This window comes from Leucoraja erinacea, chromosome 12, assembly GCF_028641065.1.
Source record: "Leucoraja erinacea ecotype New England chromosome 12, Leri_hhj_1, whole genome shotgun sequence".
Taxonomy (NCBI): domain Eukaryota; kingdom Metazoa; phylum Chordata; class Chondrichthyes; order Rajiformes; family Rajidae; genus Leucoraja; species Leucoraja erinaceus.
In genome coordinates, this window is record NC_073388.1 from 25131997 (window position 1) to 25156918 (window position 24922).

The 24922-nt window shown below is 39.9% G+C and overlaps 1 protein-coding gene across 1 annotated transcript; it reads left to right on the forward strand.

Moving 5' to 3' along the window:
* Positions 1-13012: 13012 nt before the first annotated feature.
* Positions 13013-22663, forward strand: LOC129702417 (protein ripply2-like). Its single transcript, XM_055644196.1, has 3 exons — positions 13013-13099; positions 17191-17261; positions 21747-22663. Exons 1-3 carry the CDS (start codon positions 13013-13015, stop codon positions 21967-21969), a joined length of 381 nt encoding a protein of 126 aa, XP_055500171.1. The 3' UTR covers positions 21970-22663.
* The last annotated feature ends 2259 nt before the right edge of the window (positions 22664-24922 follow it).

Consider the following 24922-nt stretch of genomic DNA (forward strand, 5'->3'; position numbering starts at 1 on the left):
TACACTGTGTAGTTTTTTTTGTACAAATGCACTGTCATTAACACTACTGATGCACAAGATAAAGGTAGCAGCCTTGCAGAACTGCAATGGCATTGATATTGTGGAATATATAAAACTTTTTACAACTGTTTTATGGAGCACCTTGATGGAAACACTCAATGGCCCGCCTTGTAGCATACAGTTGGGAGACTGAACTGTATTTACAAGAGTCAGATTTGTATATTTCTCAAAGACGATTATTGGTGTTTCCTGGTGTCTCAGACAACTTTTTTTCTCAGGTGTGGATTATGGAGTTATAGATTTGTGACAAGCTGCTCACTACTGAGTTTCAGGTTTTGGACAGAGCATGGGCAGGAATGGGGTTGGGTATGCATGGTTCAGGGGTGGTATTTTGGCATAGGTTTGCAGCTAGGGCTGGAGTCTGGCTGGGAATGGGAATTGGGACAATGCTTGTGAGCATTGTGGTAGCAATAATGTAGGACCCGGGTTGGAAAAAGGTTCACATTTTCATTTGTGAATTGCTGGATTTAATGGACATGGATTTAAGGATGTAAATTAAATTCATTCTGCACCTCCATCATTCTGTATCCACCATTTTGCTCAAGGCAAGAAATGAGAATTGGAATTGAAAGGATCCAGGAAAGCGAGGAATTATAAAAGGACATAAGTCAAGATTAATGTTTGGGGACATGAAAGTATATAAAATCATGGGGGGGACTGGAGGGCCGCAGCTTCGACCACCCTGGGCCGCGGAGTTTGAACCGGCCCATTCGCGGCACTTGGATTCAGCCGCGGGACTGACATTACCATCGCCCGGCGGGGTCACAACATCCGAAGCCTGGATCGCCTCGGCGCAGAGGGAGAACAAGGAGGGAAGAGACAAAGACTTAAGACTTTTGCCTTCCATCACAGTGAGGAGGTGCCTGGGTAAACTTACTGGTGGATGTTAAATTTGTGTTGTGTGGTTTTGTCATTTTTATTATATGCATGACAGCAAGGCAACAAAATTTCGTTCAGACTGAAAGGTCTAAATTCAATTCAATTCAATGTGACGTGAGGAGGATCTTCACCCAGAAAATGGCAAGTATCCGAGGTTAGGTTTTCTGACGGCACTTGGGTGTAAAGTTGAGCACTTGAATTGCCATGGCATGGAAGGCTATCGATCAAGTAATGGGTGATGGGATTAATATAGAAGGATGCATAGTGGTCAGCGTGGATGAGTTGGGCAGAATGACATGTTGCTGTACTATGATTCAAATAATTACATAATTTTTAATTCCACTCCCCAAGCACTTGCATGAGCAAATTGGATAACAAAAAATAGATTTTGACTTGCCACACCGAATTACAAAATCATGTTCTGGAGAATTGGTTTTATCTTTGGAACCATTGGAACTTTCCTCAGTAATTAAATGGGAGGGTCTGTGTCCATTAGTTTAACTAGATTGCACATGATTAAATGCCATCTTCATAATCAATGCTGACCTATGCTTTATTTTAATATTGTTTAAATAAACTTTTTGCACTATTTGAAAAAGAATAGCAATGGCAAAACGGTCATCAGCTTGAATTATCCTGCATTTAAATAGCTTTATCTTTCTTCAACAATTTTCTGCAACATGCCTAACTCTTGTTCTGTGTCAAGATTTTTTTAATCAAATCTAGACACGTGGCTTTTTGAATTAAGGAGGGCAATTACTACCTGGAGTGAGCAAATAAACTACCTGCATGTGATGCATTGCCTTTTGATGAATGGATTAGTTTTACATAATCTTAAAACATTACACTGAGAAACATAAATTAGAATTTCATTCCAAGTAATACAATAGTATGAGATTTGGTCTATGATTAACCTGTTCAGGAATGCAGCACACACAACTGATACAGCAACAATGACGGAACATTATCCATCATTGGAAGAAAATGCTGACATTAATGAATAAACATATAAACTACACTTCTCCTGAGAGACCCCCAGAATGTTAATTGTGATTATGGTTGATTTATTTCCAGTTTCTGAAAATATACCCAATTGACATGGTTAGAAGAGAAATTGCATTTTAATTTTCCAGAAGCTCAAACAAATTCTTTGGAATGCATTTGGAAGTTGCTTCAACTGAACTGACAAAAACAAATTGTAATTTGTAATTTAAAATTTAAAATATAATTTATTCATAATAATATACTGTATGGAAGTAAAGCAATTGGTATGTCTTTACCTATTGTACTTTTTTTTCTGGAATGTATTAATGCTACTCATTTCCTCAAGCAATACCTCATAAGTCAAACAAGGAACTGCAATTGCTGGTTTAGGAAAAAAGACAAAGTGCTGGAATAACTCAGCAGGTCAGGCAGCATCTCTTGATAAAATGGACAGGTGACGATTCGGGTCGGGACACTTCTTCAGACTGAGCATTTGAGAAGCTGTTACACAATACCCTCAATATATAATAGCACAGAACCATAAACAAAGGTCTTGCCTATAAAGTATTTACCACAGCTACTTTCCACTTCTGCTTCCTTCAGCATGTACTCCTGCATCCGGGACTGTGCCAGTCTGCGATTCTACAAGAGGTTCTCGATACACTTCAAGTTACAAATGTCAAAGGGGTGCAGTGTGGCAGAAAATGTTTGGGTGGGCAGGGTCTTGGTCTTTTGACATACCAGTTGCTGCCAGGCTTGGATGCCCTAAGAGGCTTTTCCTTGCTTTACTGTTGGAATGAGCACAGGCATCAAATCTGGATGTTCAATTGCAGTTTTTTTCTGCATAATGCAATTGAAATATCTTCATGGAATGGGCATGATTATATTCATTTCATTATCAAGGTGCAAAATCCTTCAAGCAATTTCTGCACCAGGACCACATTCCTCATTCAATATGCCTATGGGAGCACTATGGGGGTACATGGGTCAGTTTACCTTGGACAAGATTTCTGCACTGTTGACACAGTCCCATCTTGAAACTAGCATCCATCTAGCAGGTCAAATACATACGTGCATCTTTGGGTACTTGAAATCTCCTGATCTGCAGTCCATACCCAATCGATCCCCTTTGTCCCACAAACCCGAAAATAACATTCTGGCTTCCAATGCCTCAGTCTTCGTTAAATTCCAGGCCTTACCTGTCATTCCATGCATATACAAGGGAAAAAGAAAGTCATTATTTCCCTCCTGATGTTCAGATCAGTCCCCATCCCCTGACCCCACACAAAATTGTTCAGAAACGGCAATTTAATAATTTTTTGCAGGAAAAGTGAAGATGTAGAAAATCAATCAACATTCTAGCCTAATTGCAGGAAATGTAGATTTTCTGCACAGTGTCCATTACTTCAGTGTACATACGGTAGTTTCCCACCAAAATTGGCGGCAGACGGAATTTAATCCAGACACATGTGAGACACGTGCACTTTTGGGTCTTTAAGTGCAGAATAAAGAGCAGGAACTTAGGAGCAATGGTGTACAGAGAGACCTTAGAGTGCAATTTTCATAGTCTCCGAAAGTAGTGACATAGGTAGATAGGGTAGTGAAAACGGCATTTTGTCTGTTTGCCTTCAGAGGCCGAGGCATTGAATGTAAGAGCTGGGACGTCATCTTGCAGTTGTATAAAACATGAGTTAGTCCACAATTGGATATTTTGTGCACTTCTGGTTGCTACACTAGGGAAGGATGTGCTTGAAATAGGAGAGTGCAGAAGAAATTCACCAGGAAGTTGCCTGGAATGGTGGGCTGTAGTTGCAAAGAGAAATAGCCTGGTTTGGGTTTATGAAGGTTAACTTTATAGAGGCTTATAAAATGAGGTTCATAGGTAAGATAGTCAGAATCGTTTTCCCAGGGCAGAGAGACCCAGAACCAGAGGGCAGAGGTTTAGGGTGAGAGGGGAAAAAAAAAAGATATGAGGTCGACAAAAATGCTGGAGAAACTCAGCGGGTGAGGCAGCATCTATGGAGCGAAGGAAATAAGCAATGTTTCAGGCAGAAACCCTTCAGACTATGTTTTGAATGCAAAGGGAAGTCAATATCTGAAATGACCTGCCAAATTACAACAATTACAGCATTTAATACATGCTTGAGGGGGCAAGTATTTGGACAAGAAAGCAAAGATATGAGCCCAATGTGGACAAATGGGATTCATGTAAATAGACATCACGATCAGCATGGAGAAAGTTGACGAAAAGGGCTTGTTTCTGTGCTGCGTGTTTCTCATTCCAAGATTCTATGAAAAGGGCTGACCTTGCAACTCTAAAGCATAAAACTGCTGACTTGACCCCCGATCACACACAAACCACTTGCGCCACTAACCTCCTCCTACTCTCTCTCAACCTCCCTCCCCATCCCACATTAACCTGCCCTCCAAGGACCCCATCTGACCCTTATTCTTTGTGCCCCCATTCTTGGGTGATGGGCCTTGATGCACCATATGATTGCGGAGGGAGGGAGGAAGTAGGTGGAGAAATTTCAATCAGCAAATTAAGATGATGTACCTGATGTTAAATTCCTATTAAAAATACGGTGATTAGCCTATTTAAAGTTAGATTGAAATTCCAATGATATATTCAAAACATTTTGAAGTAAAGTAGGTTTGATTTTAAAGCTAGAAAACCTCCAAAACACTGGAAAATGAATGAAGTTTGCCACTCAAGAAATGAAACCTTATCTCCTCAGCATTCTAATCTTTGAATGACTTTTAACATACATACTATGAAATGTTTGGTTTGTGTCATTTTCTGAGCCTTGGGTGGACTTTCAGCATCTATTAAATTTAGAATGTTATTTCTCTGTGACTATCACGATTATTCTCTATACAAGGATTACGTTTTTGGTAGGCTGCAGGTAGTTTTTTCATTTGGTATTTAATGGGTTCGCCAACATTTTCATACAGTTTTGGAAGACTTTAACTTTTATTTCTTGGATGAAGACAAATATTTCAGTTTTGAGCATTAGACCAATTTCTGGTTTACAACACATCTAAGGCCACCCCCATTAACAGTCTTTCCTAACCTGTGAAGATATATTTAATGGTGAGAATTAATTGATACTATCTGCTGGTGGATATGGTGCTCAGCGAGGCACCAGTGAGGTTCAGATTAGAGGATAATTACTGTTTAGTCTGTTTGGAGGCTGCTTTGATGCTGGATTTGAAGGAGTGGATGTTTAAAGACAGCTCAACTACCCAATGTAAACATAACAGAACCCAGCTGAGATCCTGGTGGATCGCATGTGTAAAGGTTCATTCCTGCTTAATGAGCTAGTATTAAGAGATAGAGTTTACCTCAAGTTGCCTCACCCTTGAGATGTCTGAAGATAATTGCATTTGCACCTCGATATGGCAAGAAAAAAGCCTTTTACAAACTTAATTTATATTATTACCACAAATGTGGAAAAGGAAGAAATAATGTAATCTATGGCCTTCCTGGTCTTTATGTGCTGGTTTAGATTCAGTGGTAGAACTCTTGCCTCTCAGGCTCCTGATCCAACCAGTTTAGCAATAATCTAGGCTTTGTTACTGTGGGTTATGGTAAGAAGACTCTTGGCATCATTTAAAGAAGAGCAGTAGTGTTAGCAGGGGGCAGCTTCATACAAAAGGAATGTAATATCACAGCCACAGTATGTTGTAAGTAATTAAATGGACATGTAATGGTTTGGAATATTCTGAACTCATGAAATGAATGCGTTATTGTGTAAATGTGCAGGGGGTCTTTTCATTCTGAAGATTACCCTGTCTTTTTCTGTTTTTGAGGTGCTGGATATCCTGCTCTGCTCCGTTTACTTGTGTTTCTCACATCTGGAGGTTAATTGAAAGGAATATTATGGGGTTGAACAAAGTTCCTGCTTGTTGCTGGGTGCAGGGTCTGTTTATTCCATGTGTGCTGGAATGCAGCCTGGTGTTATGTCCCATTGTACTTATCGGCAGCTCAATAAAATTATGTTGCTCACCATGGTAATCCTGGATTAGTAAATTCAGGCAAACAAAATTCTGTTAAAAGACACACTATTTCTCCATACAATTGTCGTGTTCAATTAGTTATTAGAGTAGATTATGACATAAATAATAATGCCAGCATCAGCTTTTCCCTACCCTGTTTGATCAGGGAGTGAAGTATGAGACTACTACTCTTGATTTAAGATTTGGCACCATGTTAACTGATATGTACCAAATTAGTATTGTGGTGAAATCAATGCTTAAGGCATTATGGCCCAACCATGCATCATTGGATCACTGGAGTTTAACGCAGATACAAATCTCAGAAGACGTCAGCATCATTATTCTTCTTGGTTATAACATGGTAATTTTCTAATATGAATCACAATTAAGGCTGTTAAGAGATGAGTGCAGTGAGAAAATAAACATTGCGTTATGGCGGCACAGTGGCGTAGCAGTCGAGCTACTGCCTTACAACGCTAGAGACCCCGATTCGATCTAACGACGGGTGCTTGTTTGTACGGAGTTTGTACGTTCTCACCGTGACCTGCGTGGGTTTTCTCGGAGATCTTCAGTTTCCACCCACACTCCAAAGGAGTACAGGTTTGTACGTTAAGTGTCTTGGAACAAAATGTAAAATTGTCCACAGTGTGTGTAGAGTAGTGTTAATGTGTGGGTATCGCTGGTCGGCGCGGACTATGTGGGCCGAAGGGCCTGTTTCCGCGCTGTATCTCTAAACTAAACACATTCAGAGATTTCCGTTTAAAATCGCCATTAACTTTTGGAAACTCCTGGGTTAGGTTTCTCATTCAAAATGTAGGAGCATTCAGGATGGAATGGCGACTTTGTCCAATTGATCAGAGCACTCAAAAGTCCAGTGCAAACAGCAGATGGAGTACCACTTCCCATCTTCCCAATCAGAAATGAAGACGTTTTTATATATTAAAATGGATTAGTGATGTGAAGGTTTTGCTAAACCAAAAGACTGCCATTATCTTCTTGAATGAGACAGCAAGCTGTCGCAGATGAGTGGGTTATGCCTCCTCTCATTGTTATGATTATTTCTACCCACTGTGCCTGAAATACTTGTGGCAGAGTTGGTGCATCTCACAGTCCCTCATTAGATTGAACCCCAAGAAATGTTAAAGGAGAAACATATCATTCTCAGCCCTGGGGGTGGGGCTAAGAAGAAGCCTAGATGTGCCTTTTTACATTGTGATCCTGGACTTGCCTGCAGTAAAATAGATTATTTGAACTTCCACCTCCCCCCACCTCTTGCTTTAAACAGCAAATAGGCCTCTAATGCCCTCATTAATTGCATTTAACAGCTCTGCCCTAAAGCTTGGTGTTTTGTCACAGATGGTGCTTACATTTTCCTCTTCACATTTTCTTTATCACCCCCTCTTCTGAAAGTCTTTCTCTTCTTACTGGGCTCCTGTTTATTCAACTGTGTTAAATTTCACACTGAAACCCCGGGGATGCCAGTACACAACAGGAATTATTCATGATCTCCTTTCTCAAAGAAGTTATAAAATTCCAGTTCTGCAGCACAAAGATTTGCCAGCAGAGAGAAAGGGTTCAGAGAGACTTGCCGTAAGCTTCCTCTTGTTGAAAAGTTGGGAATTTGTTTGGATGTGGGCAAGATCTGCTCACAGTTATGGAAGTGGCTTTGTGGTCTGATCAAAACATCTTCTACAGTCCAACGCAGGATCTCAAATTCACTCAAAATCGACCGATTTGTGAAATCCAAGCCAGGTAAATTGCAATTATGCTATCTAGAGAGGAAGGTCTTTGAGAGAAATGTTGGAATCACAATTCATATGCATTTCCTAATTCTCATTAAATATCAGATGTAAACGGAGCTCAATTGTAAGCTAGTGATCAGAAAATGTATCTAATTGATTACAGCTAATTATTTTACTTTGTGGGTTAGAACGGTTAAAAAAAAGGCATCCTCTTTAGATTTGTTACGTTTTAACAAATCTAAAGAGGATTAGTCCTTTTATTTCTTCAACCAATGCAAATCATATTTTTCAGTCAAGAGTATTTAATTGTCACATGCACTAGAAAGTGAACATTTAAATTCTTACTTGCTGCAGCTTGACAAGCACATTAATGTGCTTTCAAATATATATATATTTTTAAAGTCATTGCTAAGGGAATGATTCAAAGTTTTAGTTGCAGTCTAATATATTTTTCCAACTGAATATGTAAGCCTAGCCAACAATTGGTAGCAGACTAATTGGACCATGATGCGAATCATTACTGTGCCTGAATCTGTCTGTAACTGACTAGAAATAATAAAATAAAGTAGAATAAGCTCCTCCTATCTCATCTGCTACAGTTAATTTAAATATAAATATAACTCTAATATTATAAAAAACAAAATCTGACTGAAGCTGGAAATTTGAAATAGAAATAGAACGTTTTGGAAATACCCACTAGATCTACAGCATCTCTGATGAGTGAAACAAGAGTATTTATGCTTACAATATTCTGTTGTGCTGCAGCAAGCAAGAATTTCATTGTCCTATCTGGGACACATGACAATAAACTCTCTTGACTTGACTTGAGAGTTAAGGTTACATTTCAGTTTAACCTTTCATTGGAAATGAGCATTCAGATTACTGAGTTGGCATTTGTTTTGTCCTGTGTTTGTTGGAATATGAAACGGTAAAACTGATGGTATTTGAACAAAACCTTTTTTAAATTCAAATATTCCTCGGTTCAGTGCTTGTGAGAACGTGGCTGTTCCCATGCTGTGCCTTTGAGTCTTTGGGGCATGCCCATCAAAACATAGAACATTTCTGTGACTTTCTGTGCTATGAAGGCGAGATTTCCTCACTCTGCTGCTTTGATCCTCCGACAGTAGAGACAGCGAGATAAACCATCTGTTTTTACTCTTCCATTTGCTTTTAATGCCATTCCTTCCTTTAACTTTCCTTCAGTTATTCACCTCCCTGGAGACCCTGGATAATGACATCCAGAGACCTGGAGAGGCAGTGGTGCAGACAAAATTCAGTAAGTGATTATTTACCCCATGGCAGGCCCGTACGAAGCTTTTCAGAAGGAGGGGGGGGGGGGGGGGGGGGGGGGGGGGGGGGGGTGGCATGACAGGATTACAAAAGCTCTGGGTTTTAGATCCTCTCTGGTGCATTCTGAGCCTTATTTTGAAGCATTTTTGCACCAGATTTATGACCAATATTTCAGAAATAATTTTGGTTGAGTCAAGAATAATGAGTGGGTGGAATGGGATGATTAGGGTCATTGTTGTATCATATGTCTATTGAAGCTGTGTGTGTGTGCATGTGAAACGTATGTGCAATTGGAATCTAAAATTCACTGCCTGCAGGTTCCATAGTAGCATTCACAAGGAGAAATAGTCTATGGGTGGAAGTTGTTCTGGTTGTGCTGTAACCATTTTATAATTCTAGTATTCATACACTATAACTTAAGAACTGGAGAAACTACAAAAAAGCTGGAGAAACACATCTTTTCCAGACAGGAGTGATGATTGTAATTTTTTATTGTTGGCTCCTGGCAGATATAGAAGTTATAATTGTGCAGCAGGAACAGGAGTTGTAACTGTGCAGAAAGATATACGCAAAAAGCTGGAGTAACTCGGCAGATCCAGTAGCATCTCTGGAGAAAAGGAATAGGTGATGTTTCAGGTTGAGACCCAATGCAGGGAAGATGGAAGTTGGGACTCTTCAGAAAGGTCCTAGCAAGTTAGAAGTTGTAACTGTGCAGGAAGGTCCTGGCAGCAGTGGGAATTGTGTCTCAACAATCAGATACTGACAAGGGTGACAAAGCCAACTCAACAAACAGGTGTTGTGTAGGAAGAAACTGCAGATGCTGGTTTATAGTAAAGATAGACCCAAAATGCTGGGTTCTGTCAGGAGTAGGAATTGTAACTCAACACGTGTGTCCCAGCAAGAGTGGTGATTCTAACTCTACAGATTGATCTTGCCAAGAGTGGGAATTGTAATATCAGAGATGGGCTCTGAAATGTGTGGCAATCAGTAAATCTGCAGCAGTCCTGTTAGAAATGGGAATAGGATAGATAGTTGTGGTATTAGTAATTCCACAGTCCTGGAAAAAAAGTGGTAATTGCAGCTCTACAAATTGATCCTGGCAGAAGAACTGTTTCTAAAGGCAGAGTTGCAGCTGAACTGTTGGCACTTGCCTCCTTCCCATTAGTGTCAAGAAGTTTGTGGCTTGTGCTCGAAACAGGGTTTCCAATTTGCTGGCCAAGGTCCGCTGGTGACTTTCCACATGGAGTCCAGCATCAGAGCATGTACTTGCTGTAACTCCCCAGCAGTTGCCCCGAGAAATCTGTCCATGAATACCTACTGAATCAATTCCCTTTAATGGAGAGGAAATGCAGCAAGTGAGGAAGATAACTTGTCTTTTTAGACAGAAATAGTTTTTTTTTAATTTTAGTTTTAACAATACTTTCATTTTTAAATTGTTCCTCTGATTTTTAATGTCTTTTGAATGTTTTTAATCTTTCAAAGTCTTCAGCTGCCATGACTGCTGACAAAGTCTGAGCGTGTGGTATGGCAGGCTGTGAACTGCACCTCATATCTGGCAGGCACTAGTGCCAGAGTGAATTTCACATGTTTTGTGGAGTTATAATATGTTTGTGCTTTATTTTCAAAAACTTCAGCTCTGCATCGACTCATGCTTACCCAAGTTTCTAGTCATTGGTCCTTCCATCATCCCATGTGTAACTCACCTGTACCTGAACATTAGCTGTGTGTGACACTCCCAGGGGACTAAGTTAGGGTGTTTCATGCTATTCCTCTTATTGTTGTGGGTACAGTTTAAAACAAAAATAATTTTGATTACAAATTGTGAGCAGTTATTTGCACAACTCTAACCACTCAGCATTTTAGCACAATGTAATGAATGTAATGTAATGTTGTACATACACTTCTGAACTTTGGGAAGTAGGAAGTTGCTTTTGTCAACCATTATGCATTGTTGATTTGGGACAAGGATGAATAAATTGGCTCAAGGCAATATGTATCATACATTAGAAATATAGTTTTAGCACTATTTAATCATTCTTTGGTTATGTAGTTTGCTGAGAATTGAGTAACTCTCCAAGAAGATGGTGGCATATACAATAGGTTGTAGATGGTGGACACCGGTCCAAACTGCTTTGTAGTGAAAATCCTCACATTTTGTACCCTTGCTTTCACCAGACTAGACTGAGTTATCATTGCCTTCCAGTGTGTATCAGAGACTCTCTGCTCCAGGATCATCACCTTTCACCCGATTCCTAAGTTCAGTTAGGGGTACTTGAACAAGTGCAGAGTATTCTCACAATGGCAGCAATGTAGCCATCTAAGTAAATGTGGAGGCCACCAGATTCTTGCCGTGACTGCTCTAAAGCATATTGCTAAAATGGCCTTTCTCTTTCCGGTAGCTTGCTGCAGCAGAAAAACTTGGCCTTCATGATGACGTGGTCTCCTCCCAGCAGAGGATGAGTTGAAGGTGGAAGGTCTGTCTGGCCATGCTGTGAATGAGTGATTAAATGCCCATTAATATCTGTGATTTGTCAGAATTAGTCTGTGCCAGTCTGATGCAACACCTAGAGAACACCTGGGCTTGAGCTAATAAGTGCCACACAATAGAGAGACAACAACAAAAACGCCCTGACCATCTCCAATTAACATTTATCACTTGATCATAGTTAAATCCCTTTACATCCCAGAGGTCCTGTGGAACCAAACACCGGATCATTGCAATACTAGATTGCTTGCAATACTCGCTGCAATAAGTGACGTTTCAGGTTGGGAAGAATTCCGATCAGAAATGTTCTCCAGAGATGCTGCTCAACGCCTGAGTTACTCCAGCATTTTGTGTCTTTCTTTGGTAATTCGGCATCAGCAGATCCTTGCTGTTATATCTTACTGATCAGTCGGCTACAATTGTTGAATGCAAGACAGCCAAATCATAATTTCAAACCAGATTTAGATATTTAACAAGAACGAAAACATAAAATCCTTAGTTGATCATCTGTTTCCACAACGTCCAATAGACAATAGACAATAGGTGCAGGAGTAGGCCATTCGGCCCTTCGAGCCATTCAATGTGATCATGGCTGAACATCCCCAATCAGTACCCCGTTCCTGCCTTCTCCCCATATCCCCTGACTCCGCTATCTTTAAGAGCCCTATCTAGCTCTCTTGAAAGTATCCAGAGAACTGGCCTCCACCGCCCTCTGAGCCAGAGAATTCCACATTCTCCCAATCTGTGAAAAAAAGTGTTTCCTCGTCTCTGTTCTAAATGGCTTATTCCTTATTATTAAACTGTGGCCCCTGGTTCTGGACTCCCCCAACATCGGGAACATGTTTCCTGCCTCTAGCGTGTCCAAACCCTAAACAATCTTATATGTTTCAATGAGATACCCTCTCATCCTTCTAAACTCCAGAGTGTACAAGCCCAGCTGCTCCAATCTCTCAGCATATGACAGTCCCGCCATCCCGGGAATTAACCTTGTAAACCTATGTTGCACTCCCTCAATAGCAAGAATGTTCTTCCTCAAATTAGGGGTCCAAAACTGCACACAATACTCCAGGTGTGGGGTCACTAGGGCCCTGTAGAACTGCAGAAGGACCTCTTTACTCGACCTCTCTTGTTATAAAGGCCAACATGTCATTTGCTTTCTTCACTGCCTGCTGTACCTGCATACTTACTTTCATAGACTGATGAACAAAGACCCCCAGATCCAGTTGTACTTCCCCTTTTCCCAACTTGACGCCATTTAGGTAGTAATCTGCCTTCCTGTTTTTGATACCAAAGTGGATAACCTCACATTTATCCACATTAAACTTCATCTGCCATGCATCTGCCCACTCCCCCAACCTGTCCAAGTCACCCTGCATTCTCATAGTATCCTCCTCACAGTTCACACTGCCACCCAGCTTTGTGTCATCTGCTAATTTGCTAATGTTACTTTGAATCCCTCATCCAAATCCTTCATGTATATTGTAAACAGCTGCGGTCCCAGCACCGAGCCTTGCAGTACCCCACTAGACACTTGTTTTTTTCCCAGGGCCTGGCCTTCTTCTGTTCTGACACAATGTGGTGGAATAGATTACTGGCAAAGGTGGAGGCAAGAACCAGAAAATCTCTGGCCTCACAATACACTGATTTGGAAGGGCTACAGGTTGGGCAAGTTGGCTGATAGACAGCAGCAAGATGGGAAAAAAAATCAATGACCTTGCTCCAAATGCTCCCTGTGACTAAATGGGTTGTCTCCAGATGCCGCGGTTTCCTACCACATCCCAAAGATATATTGTTTGAAAGGTCAATTTTTCACTATAAATTGTCCTGAATGTGTAGGTGAGTGTTAGAATCTGGGAGAATTGAAGAGTATATGGTGAGAGTAAAAATTGGGATTCATGTAGGTTCATGTAAAATATGTAGTTAATTGTTGATATAGACTTGATGGGCCAATGGGCCTGTTTCTGTGTTGTATCGCTCTGTAGCTTGACTTCTGTTTCTTGCTGCACCATTAACCAAGACATAGGTCATCACATAATGCATTTTGATTGTATCTACAAATGTTGAAATGAAATTGGAAATCACTTCCTTGCTAGAAAGATTGGAAGAGGCTCTATGAAAACACACTTACATTTGGTGCTGGGCTCTCATATGTTCCATAGCCATTTGTAGAGACTTTTAGGCAGGTTTGCCAAGTCACAAGACATTTCACTGTGTAAACCCATCTGTAGTTTACTGCATTGAAATCCATATGTTAGTCCATACGATTTGATAAAGCAAAGATGAGTCAGCCTACAGGGAAGAGGTCCAGCACCTGACAACCTGGTGTGCCAACAATAACCTCGTCCTCAACTCTAAGAAGACAAAGGAAATTATTGTTGACTTCAGGAAGAACAGAGGGGGCAAACATATACCCATCCATATAAATGGGACTGAGGTGGAGCGCGTCTCCAACTACAAATTCCTCGGGGTACACATCTCGGAGGATCTGTCCTGGTCCCTCAATACCTCCAAACTGATCAAAAAGGCGCAGCAGCGCCTTTATTTCCTGAGGAGGCTCAAGAAAGCTCACCTGTCCCCCCAGATCCTGACCAACTTTTACCGCTGTACCATCGAAAGCATCCTGACCACCTGCTTCACCGTATGGTACAGCAGTTGCACCATAGCTGACAGGAAGGCACTACAACGGGTGGTGAAAACCGCTCAGTACATCATCGGTGCCCCGCTCCCTGCCATGGATGCCCTCCACCGAAAAACGGTGTCTGAGACGGGCCGGGAAGATCATCAAGGACCCCTCCCACGCTAACCATGGACTGTTTGCCCTCCTCCCATCAGGGAGGCGGTACAGGAGCCTCAGGTCTCGTACTAGTAGGATGAGGAACAGCTTCTACAACAACACTATCACATTGCTGAACTCGGAGTCCCGCCGATAGATTTCTCCAGTCTCTCCGTCCACATTGTTTGCTTCTTCTGTATTTTTATTTCTATATTGCACTATTACTACGAACAGACGCTAAACTGCATTTCGTTGTAGCCATACTTGTATCTGTGCAATGACAATAAAGTTGAATTGAATTGAATTGAATTGAATAGACAATTGTGAAAGGGTGACTAAATCTTGGTTGTAGATATTTGTTCTGCTGCCCTCTAAAAAGGCTGATATCAGAAGAAATAGAGGCAATTTAGTAATGCCAGTCGTACGAATATGATAATTAGTGCTTATCTGTTGTTCTACTTCATATTATCTTCATATATTCTTGTAACATATATACTGCACTGACCAGGAAAACAAATACACTGGTACTCTGATTCCTGTTTTTTTCACTGATATTCATTTAAAATATGAATTGTATCGAAACATTTATTTTTAGTGGCCATGTTTATTCCATCAGTCCTGTTCATTGATGAGCTGTTTTAAATTATGTCTTCTGGAGACAATAATGTGCTGGGATTAACACTGGAAAACAGATGGCTAAAGGGCTACAATGCCAGACGCAGAGCACACACACCAAACTCCAGCCAGGTTTCTGATGAGTGTGGAATCTCTCCAGTTGTGTCTAATGTGGCAACTTCACTTAACTCTCAAGCTTGCAGGAGGATGATACTCTTGCATCGTTCTCCCGTATCTGCCCCCAAACCGTGCAGCAAACCTCCGTGTACACAGACACCGCAAACTCTATCCTATCTGTTTGATTCTTAGTTTAGGGCATATATGCAGTGTACACATATTTAAAGCACTAAGTTAAATGCAATGTCCGAACACTGTGACTGTTTTTCCTGTGACTACTGTTTGTCACATCATTCTTGATTATAATATAGATAAAGCAGAACCATGCCTTACTGGATCACTGAGAATGGATTGTCGCTGGAAGCCTTTGCCATTATATATTTATGTTAACACACAAAGAGGTAATTGTTTTTTAGTTTACGCCCTAGTCTTAGGAACACTGTTCTCGCCTTTCTTTTGCTCTTATGAATGTATTTTGAAAACTTTAAGGAGCCCCTTTCCTTCTGTGCTGTTATTAAAATAAGTAGTTGATGTAATTAGGATTAAAATGATATCTTCCCACAGTGCAATTTCCCATAGATGAGTGTCAAGATATTAGGAGGTTCGATTGGATGGATAGAGAGAAACTAGCTTTGTTGATGGGAGAAACCTAAGAATTTGTGACATAAATTGAAGATCATAGTCAGGATGTTCATAAATTAAGATAGCAGATTGTTCTAAAAAAAGGATTGTACTTGCATGCAATCTTTCATTTCTTTACCTTGTCCTCTAATGCCTCACACTTCATAAAATAAGTGTAGTGCTGTTATCGGAAACATAGCAGCCCATATGCACCTGGAATTTTTTTTACAGAAAACAATGTGTGTGTGTGTGTGTGTGTGTGTGTGTGTGTGTGTTTCTGATATGTGTGGGTGTCTGTGTGTGCCCGTGTGTGTGTGTGCAAACAGTAAGATTTCCGGTAAATATAAAACATTTTATATATTTTATTTAATTTAGCTCTTGACCAGTTTACCAGTTTAGTGAATAAGTAAAGTTTTAAGAAGCTTCAAAAGGAAAACAAGATAGATTGAAAGACAGAGTGGTTCCGAGTGGTAATCGAAGGCTGAACACGGAGAATACCTGACAGGCCAAAAGAAATGGAGCACTTTGTGAAAGTTTTGTAACTAGAATGGGCCATAGAGAAAGGGAGAGTAGAATTTGAAAACAAGAAAACAAACTCAGGCATAATGTTACTATTTTGGTCAAGATCTTAATTCTTAATATAGTGGGGTCACTTCATAAAATAACCCTTTGGGGAATTTTGCGATCTGAATGCTTTTAGTAAGAAAAATCACACAAAGTTACTACATGGTCTCTAAGAAGGAGTATTTATACTAATTAAAATAATTAATTACTATATATTAAAAATGAATATTTTACTTTAAGTGGCCCGCAACTCACCATCTTTTTCCACATTTCGCTATTGGCAAAAGAAAGGGTCGACTGGGCTTGCATTCTCTGGAATTTAGGATGAGAGGGAATCTTATAGAATAGAAACATAAAATCCTTAAAGGATTGGACCGGCTTGATGCAGGAAAAATGTTCCCGATGTTGGGGAATCCAGAACCAGGGGTTACAGTTCAAGAATAAAGGGTAGGCCATTTAAAATTGAAATGAGGAAACCCTCTTCACCCAGAGAGCCGTGAATCTGCGGTATTCTCTGCCACAGAAGGCAGTGGAGGCCAATTCACTAGATGTTTTCAAGAGAGAGTTAGATTTAGCTCAGGGCTAAAGGAATCAAGGGATATGGGGAAAAAGCAGGAACAGGGTACTGATTTTAGATGATCAGCCATGATTATATTGAATGGTGGTGCTGGCGTGAAGGGCTGAATGGCCTACTCCTGCACCTATTTTTCTATGTTTCTATTACAACTATAACATTTTCAAAGTAAAAAGAGCTTTTTTTTCCATTTCACTCTCTGCAGATGCTGCTTTACTTGCTGAGTATTTTCAGTATTTTCTGTTTTTATTTACAGTATTTTGTTTGATAATGCCCATGTAGGCACTTCAATATTTTATAATGTTAAATGGACTATTAAGATGATTGGATATCATTGATGTTGGGGTTAATCATTTACTTTGTTCACTTGCATATTTATTAACTTACCGTTTTACTTTTTTTCCATAATGCAATATGGTAGAATATTGAAAAGGTTTTTATTTTATATTGATTTTGGGATATTTCTGCATTATCTTTTTCTCAATAGTCTCACTGGGCACAAGCTAATGCTGGCCTTATAGGAGAGACCTTACATTCCTTATTTACTCATCCAGTCAGGTAAGATCAATCTCAGTGTTTCAAGTTTAAGATCTGCCTTTCATATTCTCTTGGAAGCAGCAATGATGCTGGTTATCTGGCATTTATGTCTGTCACCACTCTATATGTAATAACACAGCAGCATAATCCAGACAATAATCCCTTGTGATCTGAACTGCAGAGTGTGTTTGTTCCATTTGCTCCTGTTTTGTTTCTCCATTTAATTTCCAAAAGCCGTCAGAAACACTTGGTCAGAAATACACACAAATGTTTAGGACATTTTCATATTACAGATACAGGAAATGGAAAATCCACCTGGATTGAATCAATATGTCTTTATAAAAAGGAAACTGTGTTTGGAAAATCTATGTTTAGTTTTTCGAGGGCAGCACAATAGAACAGTTGGTAGAGCAGCTGACGCACGGCTACGATGATCCAGGTTTAATCTTCACCGGTGCTGTCTATGTAGATGTTACATGTTTCCTCCACGTGCCAAAAATGTATGGCTTTGTTGGCTAATTGACCAATGTACAATTGCTCCTAGTAGGTGAGTGGTAGAATTCGGGGAGCCTTTATGTGAATGGAAGGAGAATAAAAAATAAGATTAGTGTAAATGGCATTGGTAGATACAATTACTACATTTAAAAGGCATTTGGATAGATTCATATACATAAAAGGCATGTAAATATGTAGGTAAGGAAGACACCTTGGTCGGCATGGATGAGTTGGACAAAGGCTTGTTACCGTGCTGCTTAACTCCATGTTTCTATAAACATAATAAAAAGTTATTGTAAATAGTAGTTCTATGATTTCTGTTTTCTAATTTTTCAAATCAAAATGTTAAAATATATTGTTAACTGAATTAATTGCCTTGGCAATACCGTATTTAGTTTAGTTTTGTTTAATTTAGAGATACAGCGTGGAAACAGACCCTTCGGACGACCGAGTCCGCACCGTCCAGTGATCCCCGCACATTAACACTATCCTACACACTAGGGGCAATTTACACGTATACCAAGCCAATTAATATACAAATCTGTACGTCTTTGGAGTGTGGGAGGAAACCAAACATCTCGGAGAAAGCCCACATGGTCACAGGGAGAACCATACAGAAAGCACCTGGTCGGGATCGAACCAGGGTCTCCGACGCTGAAAGCGCTATAAGGCAGCAGGTCTACTGCTGTGCCACCCAAATATGCCTGTGTGTTGTGACGTGTTATTTTAGGAATGAAATAAGGGACTTGCTTGCCTGTTTTGATGTGATTGAAAGCATAATCTGTTCAAACATAAATGTCATTTTACAACATGTTTAGAAATATAGAAGAATGACTTTTAACCTATTTAAATATACAGTGCACTCCATAATGTTTGGGACAAAGACCCATCATTTATTTATTTGACTCTGTACTCCACAATTTGAGATTTGTAATCGAAAAAAATCACATGTGGTTAAAGTGCAAACTGTCAGATTTTATTAAAGGGTTTTGATATACATTTTGGTATCACCATGTAGAAATTACAGCTGTGTTTATACATAGTACCCACATTTTAGGGCATAATAATGTTTGGGACACCTGGCTTCACAGGTGTTTCTAATTGTTCAGGTGTGTTTTTAATTGTGTCCTTCATGCAGGATGCAAGAGGACTCTCAGCATCTAGTCTTTCCATCAACTTTGGAAACTTTTATTGCTGTTTATCAACATGAGGACCAAAGTTGTGCCAATGAAAGTGAAAGAAGCCATTGTGAGACTGAGAAACAAGAATAAAACTGTTGCAGATATTAGCCAAAACTTAGGCTTACCAAAATCAACTGTTTGGAACATCATTAAGAAGAAAGAGAGTACTGGTGAGCTTACTAATCGCAAAAGGACTGGCAGGCCAAGAACAACATCCACAGCTGATGATAGAAGAATTCTCTCTATAATAAAGAAAAATCCACAAACACCTGTCCGACAGATTGTCAATGACCACTGTCCGCAGACGATTTCATGAACAGAAATAAGAGCAAAATATGGAGGAGAGAAGGAACTGCCCAAGATCCAAAGCATACCACCTCATCTGTGGGGGGTGTTATGGCCTGAGCATGTATGGCTGCTGAAGGTACTGGCTCACTTATCTTTATTAATGGTACAACTGCTGATGGTAGTAGAAGTGAATAGACACATCCTATCTGCTCAAGTTCAAACAAATGCTTCAAAACTCATTGGCCGGCGGTTCATTCTACAGCAATACAATGATCCTACACATATTGCTAAAGCAACAAAGGAGTTTTTCAAAGCTAAACAATGATCAATTCTTGAGTGGCCATCAATCGCCTGATCTGAACCCAATTGAGCCTGCCTTTTACAGTGCATTCAGAAAGTATTCAGACCCTTTCACTTTTTCCACATTTTGTTACGTTACAGCCTTATTCTAAAATGGATTAAATTCATTTTTTTAATCAGCAATCTACACACTATAGCCCACAATAAAAAAGCGAAAACAGGTGTTTAGAAATTTTTGCAAAATAATAAAAAATAAATAACTGAAATATCACATTTACATAAGTATTCAGACCCTTTACTCAGTACTTTATTGAGGCACCTTTGGCAGTGATTACAGCCTCAAGTCTTCTTGGGTATGACGCTACAAGTTTGGCACACCTGTATTTGGGTAATTTCTCTCATTTTTTTCTGCAGATCCTCTCAAGCTCTGTCAGGTTGGATGGGGAGCGTTGATGCACAGTAATAGTCAGGTCCCTCCAGAGATATTCGATCGGGTTCAAGTCCGGGCTGTGGCTGGGCCATTCACGGACATTCACAGACATGTCACAAAGCCACTCCTGTGTTGCCTTGGCTGTGAGCTTTGGGTTGTTGTCCTGTTGGAAGGTGAACCTCTGCCCCAGTCTGAGGTCCTGAACGCTCTGGAGCAGGTTTTCATCAAGGATCACTCTGTACTTTGCTCCGTTCATCTTTCCCTTGATCCTGACTAGTCTCCCAGTTCCTGCCACTGAAAAACATCCCCACAGCATGATGCTGCCACCACCATGCTTCACTGTAGGTATGGTATTGGCCAGGTGTTGAGCGGTGCCTGGTTTCCTCCAGACGTGACACTTGGCATTCAGGCCAAAGAGTTCAATCTTGGTTTCATCAGGCCAGGGAATCTTGTTTAGGTGCCTTTTGGCAAACTCCAAGCGGGCTGTCATGTGCCTTTTACTGAGGAGTGGCTTTCGTCTGGCCACTCTACCATAAAGGCCTGATTGGTGGAGTGTTGCAGATATAGTTGTCCTTCTGGAAGGTTATCCCATCTCCACAGAGAAACTCTGGAGCTCTGTCAGAGTGACCATCGGGTTCATGGTCACCTCAATGACCAAGGCCCTTCTCCCCGGATTGCTCAGTTTGGCTGAGTGGCCAGCTCCATGAAGAGTCCTGGTGGTTTCAAAGTTCTTCTATTTAAGAATGACGGAGGTCACTGTGCTCTTCGGGACCTGCAATGCTGCAGAAATAGTTTCATACCCTTCCCCCGATCTGTGTCTCAACACAATCCAGTCTCGGAGGTTTACAGACAATTCCTTCATCTTCATGGCTTGGTTTTTGCTCTGACATGCACTGTCAACTGTGGGACCTTATATAGACAGGTGTGTGCCTTTCCAAATCATGTACAATCAATTTAATTTACCACTGGTGGACTCCAATCAAGTTGTAGAAACATCTCAAGGATAATCAATGGAAACAGATGCACCGAAGCTCAATTTTGAGAGTCACAGCAAAGGGTCTGAATACTTACGTAAATGTGATATTTCAGTTATTTATTTTTAATTATTTTGCAAAAATTTCTAAACACCTGTTTTCACTTTTATATTATGAGGTGTTGTGTGTAGATTGATGATTAAAAAAATGACTGTAATCAATTTTAGAATAAGGCTGTAATGTAACAAAATGTGGAAAAAGTGAAGGGGTCTGAATACTTTCTGAATGCACTGTATATGCTGAAGAGAAAACTGAAGGGGGCTAGCCCCCAAAACAAGCCTAAGCTATAGGATGGTTGCAATACAGACCTGGTAGGGCATCACCAGAGAAGCCAACCAGCAACTGGTGATGTCCATGAGTTGCAGACTTCATTGCATGCAAAGGATATGCAACAAGATACTAGACATATAAACATCACTACTTTCATTTACATGACATTGCTGTGTCCCAAACATTATGGTGCCCTGAAATGGGGGTACTATGTATAAACACTGCTGGAATTTCTACATGGTGAAACCAAAATGTATAAAAATGGCCTTTATTAAAATCTGACAATGTGCACTTTAACCACGTGATTTTTTTCTATTACAAATCTCAAATTGTGGAGATCAGAGGCAAATAAATAAATGATGGGTCTTTATCCCAAACATTATGGAGGGCACTATACTGATCTAATTGTCAATTCTTTCATCCATCAAAAAATATCAATGGGAGACTTGCTTTTTAATGGCATTTTTGGAGCAGGGATTCATTTAACTTTTCCTTAATTTTGCTACAGGCTGATGTGGCCCAAGAACAAATGCTTTGACTATTTGTACAGTGAAGGGCAGGAACTTTTGGCAGCATTCCCTGTACAAGCCACAATCACCTTCTATACTGAATCAGACAGTGAGGAGGAAGAGGGGGAATCTGAGGCGGAAAATGAATCGGAAGAAGAACCAGTCATGGCAGAAGAGTACTTTGAGCGAAAAGAAATGAGCGATGATAGACTAAGACAGTGACATAATATATTAAATCGCAAAGATATTCAGCTTTCAATAGTAGAACATTGTCTTTAATTTATAAACATAGTACATTTTCTGTACTTTTTGTACATACTGCAGAAATACTTTTATTATTAAAATATATTTTTACTGTTTTTACATTAAAGAGATTTTCTGTGCATTTGAGTAAGCCGCGTTAAGGGTGAAAAAGAACAAAATGATAAGAAAACTCATTGCTTAGGCTGACGAATGAAAGAGGAAAGAAAACTGGGCCAGGGTCAGAGAAGGACAAATGAGAAGAAAACACGGTGACTGATTCGAGATTTGGAAATATAAAAGAGATAAATAATCCCATGTCAAGTATTGGATTATTCGGTAGTCTCTTTCTATTAAATCAAATTACATTGAGTTTAATGTAATAAGCACAAGGTGGTGTATGTAGTACAGCAACAAATCTTGCTTGCAGCAACATCGCAGGCACATAGGCTCAGACAAATATACAAAAACAAATAATGCATAAATAACATATAAATGACACATAACTTTTTCAATTACTGAATGACGTTGGCCAAATTTCAAGGTGGACATCAACTCTGGGGCTATTGCCTCGGTTTATCTTCCATTTTTATATGGTTATGTTTGCAACATATTTCCCTGGAATATAAACATGCTGTGTGTAATGGGATAGTTGAGCCCTTCTATGACCTGTGAATAGTCAAGAGACGTGTGCATATTTAATGAAAACAATTGTTGGGATTTTATTTTAGTTGTAATTTGAAGTTAATTATTTTTTTTAAAAAGGACCACTTTGTTTATAAGATTTTAATTTGAATGAATGTCTTAAATGTAGGGTGCATAGCATTCAACTCATTGCCAGTGATCCACTTGGGAAGTTTGACTCAAAATTATATTCCTTTGATTTTCTGCAGTTTTATAGAAATGCCTTAGATTCTCTTGAGGATCATTCTTCTAATACCTTCATCTTGTTGATAAATGATACTTAAATGTGCTGAGATGAGCAACGCATTTCCTCAAGATGCATTGTGAAATGTAATGTCATCATACTGAGCTATCCCAGCACTTGATCTCCAGGTTGTTCTGTACGTCTGTGAAGCGGTGTGGAGCTGTGGATGGTGGTATGGTGGAGAGGGGGGCAGAGGGTGTGGGGGTTGTGACAATCCTGTTAGTCTTTGTCCAAGAATGGCTGCCGTGAAGAGAGAGTGGACGCTGGCGCGCTTTAACTGCCGCTGTTCTCTCTTCACATTGTGTTTTTGATTTTTTGTTTTTGGACTGAATTCTGTTTTTAATTTGTGTTTCTGTGATGTCTTTATTATTTATTTTATTCTGATTATATGTTTTTTATTCCTGTTAATCTTTGTAAGGTGTCCTTGAGATGTCTGAAAGGCGCCCAAAAAAAAAAGAAGAAAAAAAAAAGGGAAACATCCTTGACACACGCAGCCATTGGCTCCCTGTCAAACTATTGCCAAGTTATCAGCGCAACCCAACTGGACGAATAAAAAAAAGCTCGTCCAATCTCTCCTTTTGTTCATATTCCGCCTGGGTTGCTTGCGTCCGGATGGCATGAACGTGGAATTCTCCCAATTTTGCTAGCCCTTGCTGTCTCCTCCCCTTCCTTAACCCTCGAGCTGTCTCCTCCCATCCCCCCGCCCTCGGGCTCCTCCTCCTCCTCCCTTTTTCCTTCCTTCTTCCCCCCACCCCCCATCAGTCTGAAGAAGGGTTTCGGCCCGAAACGTCGCCTATATCCTTCGCTCCATAGATGCTGCTGCTCCCGCTGAGTTTCTCATCCCTTTGTTCATTAATTTTAAAATGATTGTCAATTCTTCAATCAGAGGACACAATCATCATAGAAACATAGAAAATAGGTGCAGGAGTAGGCCATTTGGCCCTTTGAGCCTGCACCGCCATTCAATATGATCATGGCTGATCATCCAACTCAGTACCCCCATCCCTGCCTTCTTTCCATACCCCCTGATCCCTTTAGCCACAAGGGCCACATCTAACTCCCATCCTGTATTCACTGTGTCAATGGTTGAGAAATGTTGTCATTGAACCCTTTCTGCACTCTTATGGAAATAATAATGGCAGTATCAGTTATTTGGCCAACTTTCCACAAGCTAAATTAAGCAATCTATCATTGCATTATGTAGCAATGTTACAAAATTTTGAGATTTTTAAAATCAAGTCTGCAATTTATCCCATCAGATAAAGCATAAAAATAAGTTTAATTTGACACCTAATTCACTTTCATTTCTCAAGTATTAAAAAGGTTATGGCCATTTTCATACTCGGAAATTAGCATCTTGTTCCCTATTGATTTTCTATGGACATAACAAAAAAGCTGTGATCGTGGACAGTCAAAAGCCCATAACTTTCTTAAAAATTAAGAGAACTAAATGACATTTTCACTTATCATAGATTGAAGCATTCTGAAACAAATATAAAATAATCTTACTTGGATGACCTGAAATTAAAGCATATAATTAGTTAGTTACCCAAATGTAGCTAATTCCAAACTTCAATTACTAGATCTAAACATCTATCCATTTCTTAAGAAAAGATTAACATTTTTAAATAGCCTAAGTGTCCAAATAACATTCACAAAGAATTCACGATAAAACATGATTTTTAAATCTCATTTACATTAATTTATAGACCAAATGGAAGGAATTTAGTGTTCAATTGCTGTAAATTAATGGCCATTTAAATCAGCTTTCGAGTGGGATCCTGTGGAACGGACTGGTTTAGAACGTTTCCATTGCAGTAGATTTGAAGCCCAAATGCCCAGAAAAATACTGTGGGATTTAATGGGGCCCCAAATTAGCTACTCGCAACATTAAACTTTGTATAAAGGGCTCTTAAGAAGCGCTTTTTAATGTAAAAATAAACAACCTACCTTCCGTTGTCCCCTGTATGAGATCCGGCCCGTGGTCGGCGGACGCGGGTTTGGAGG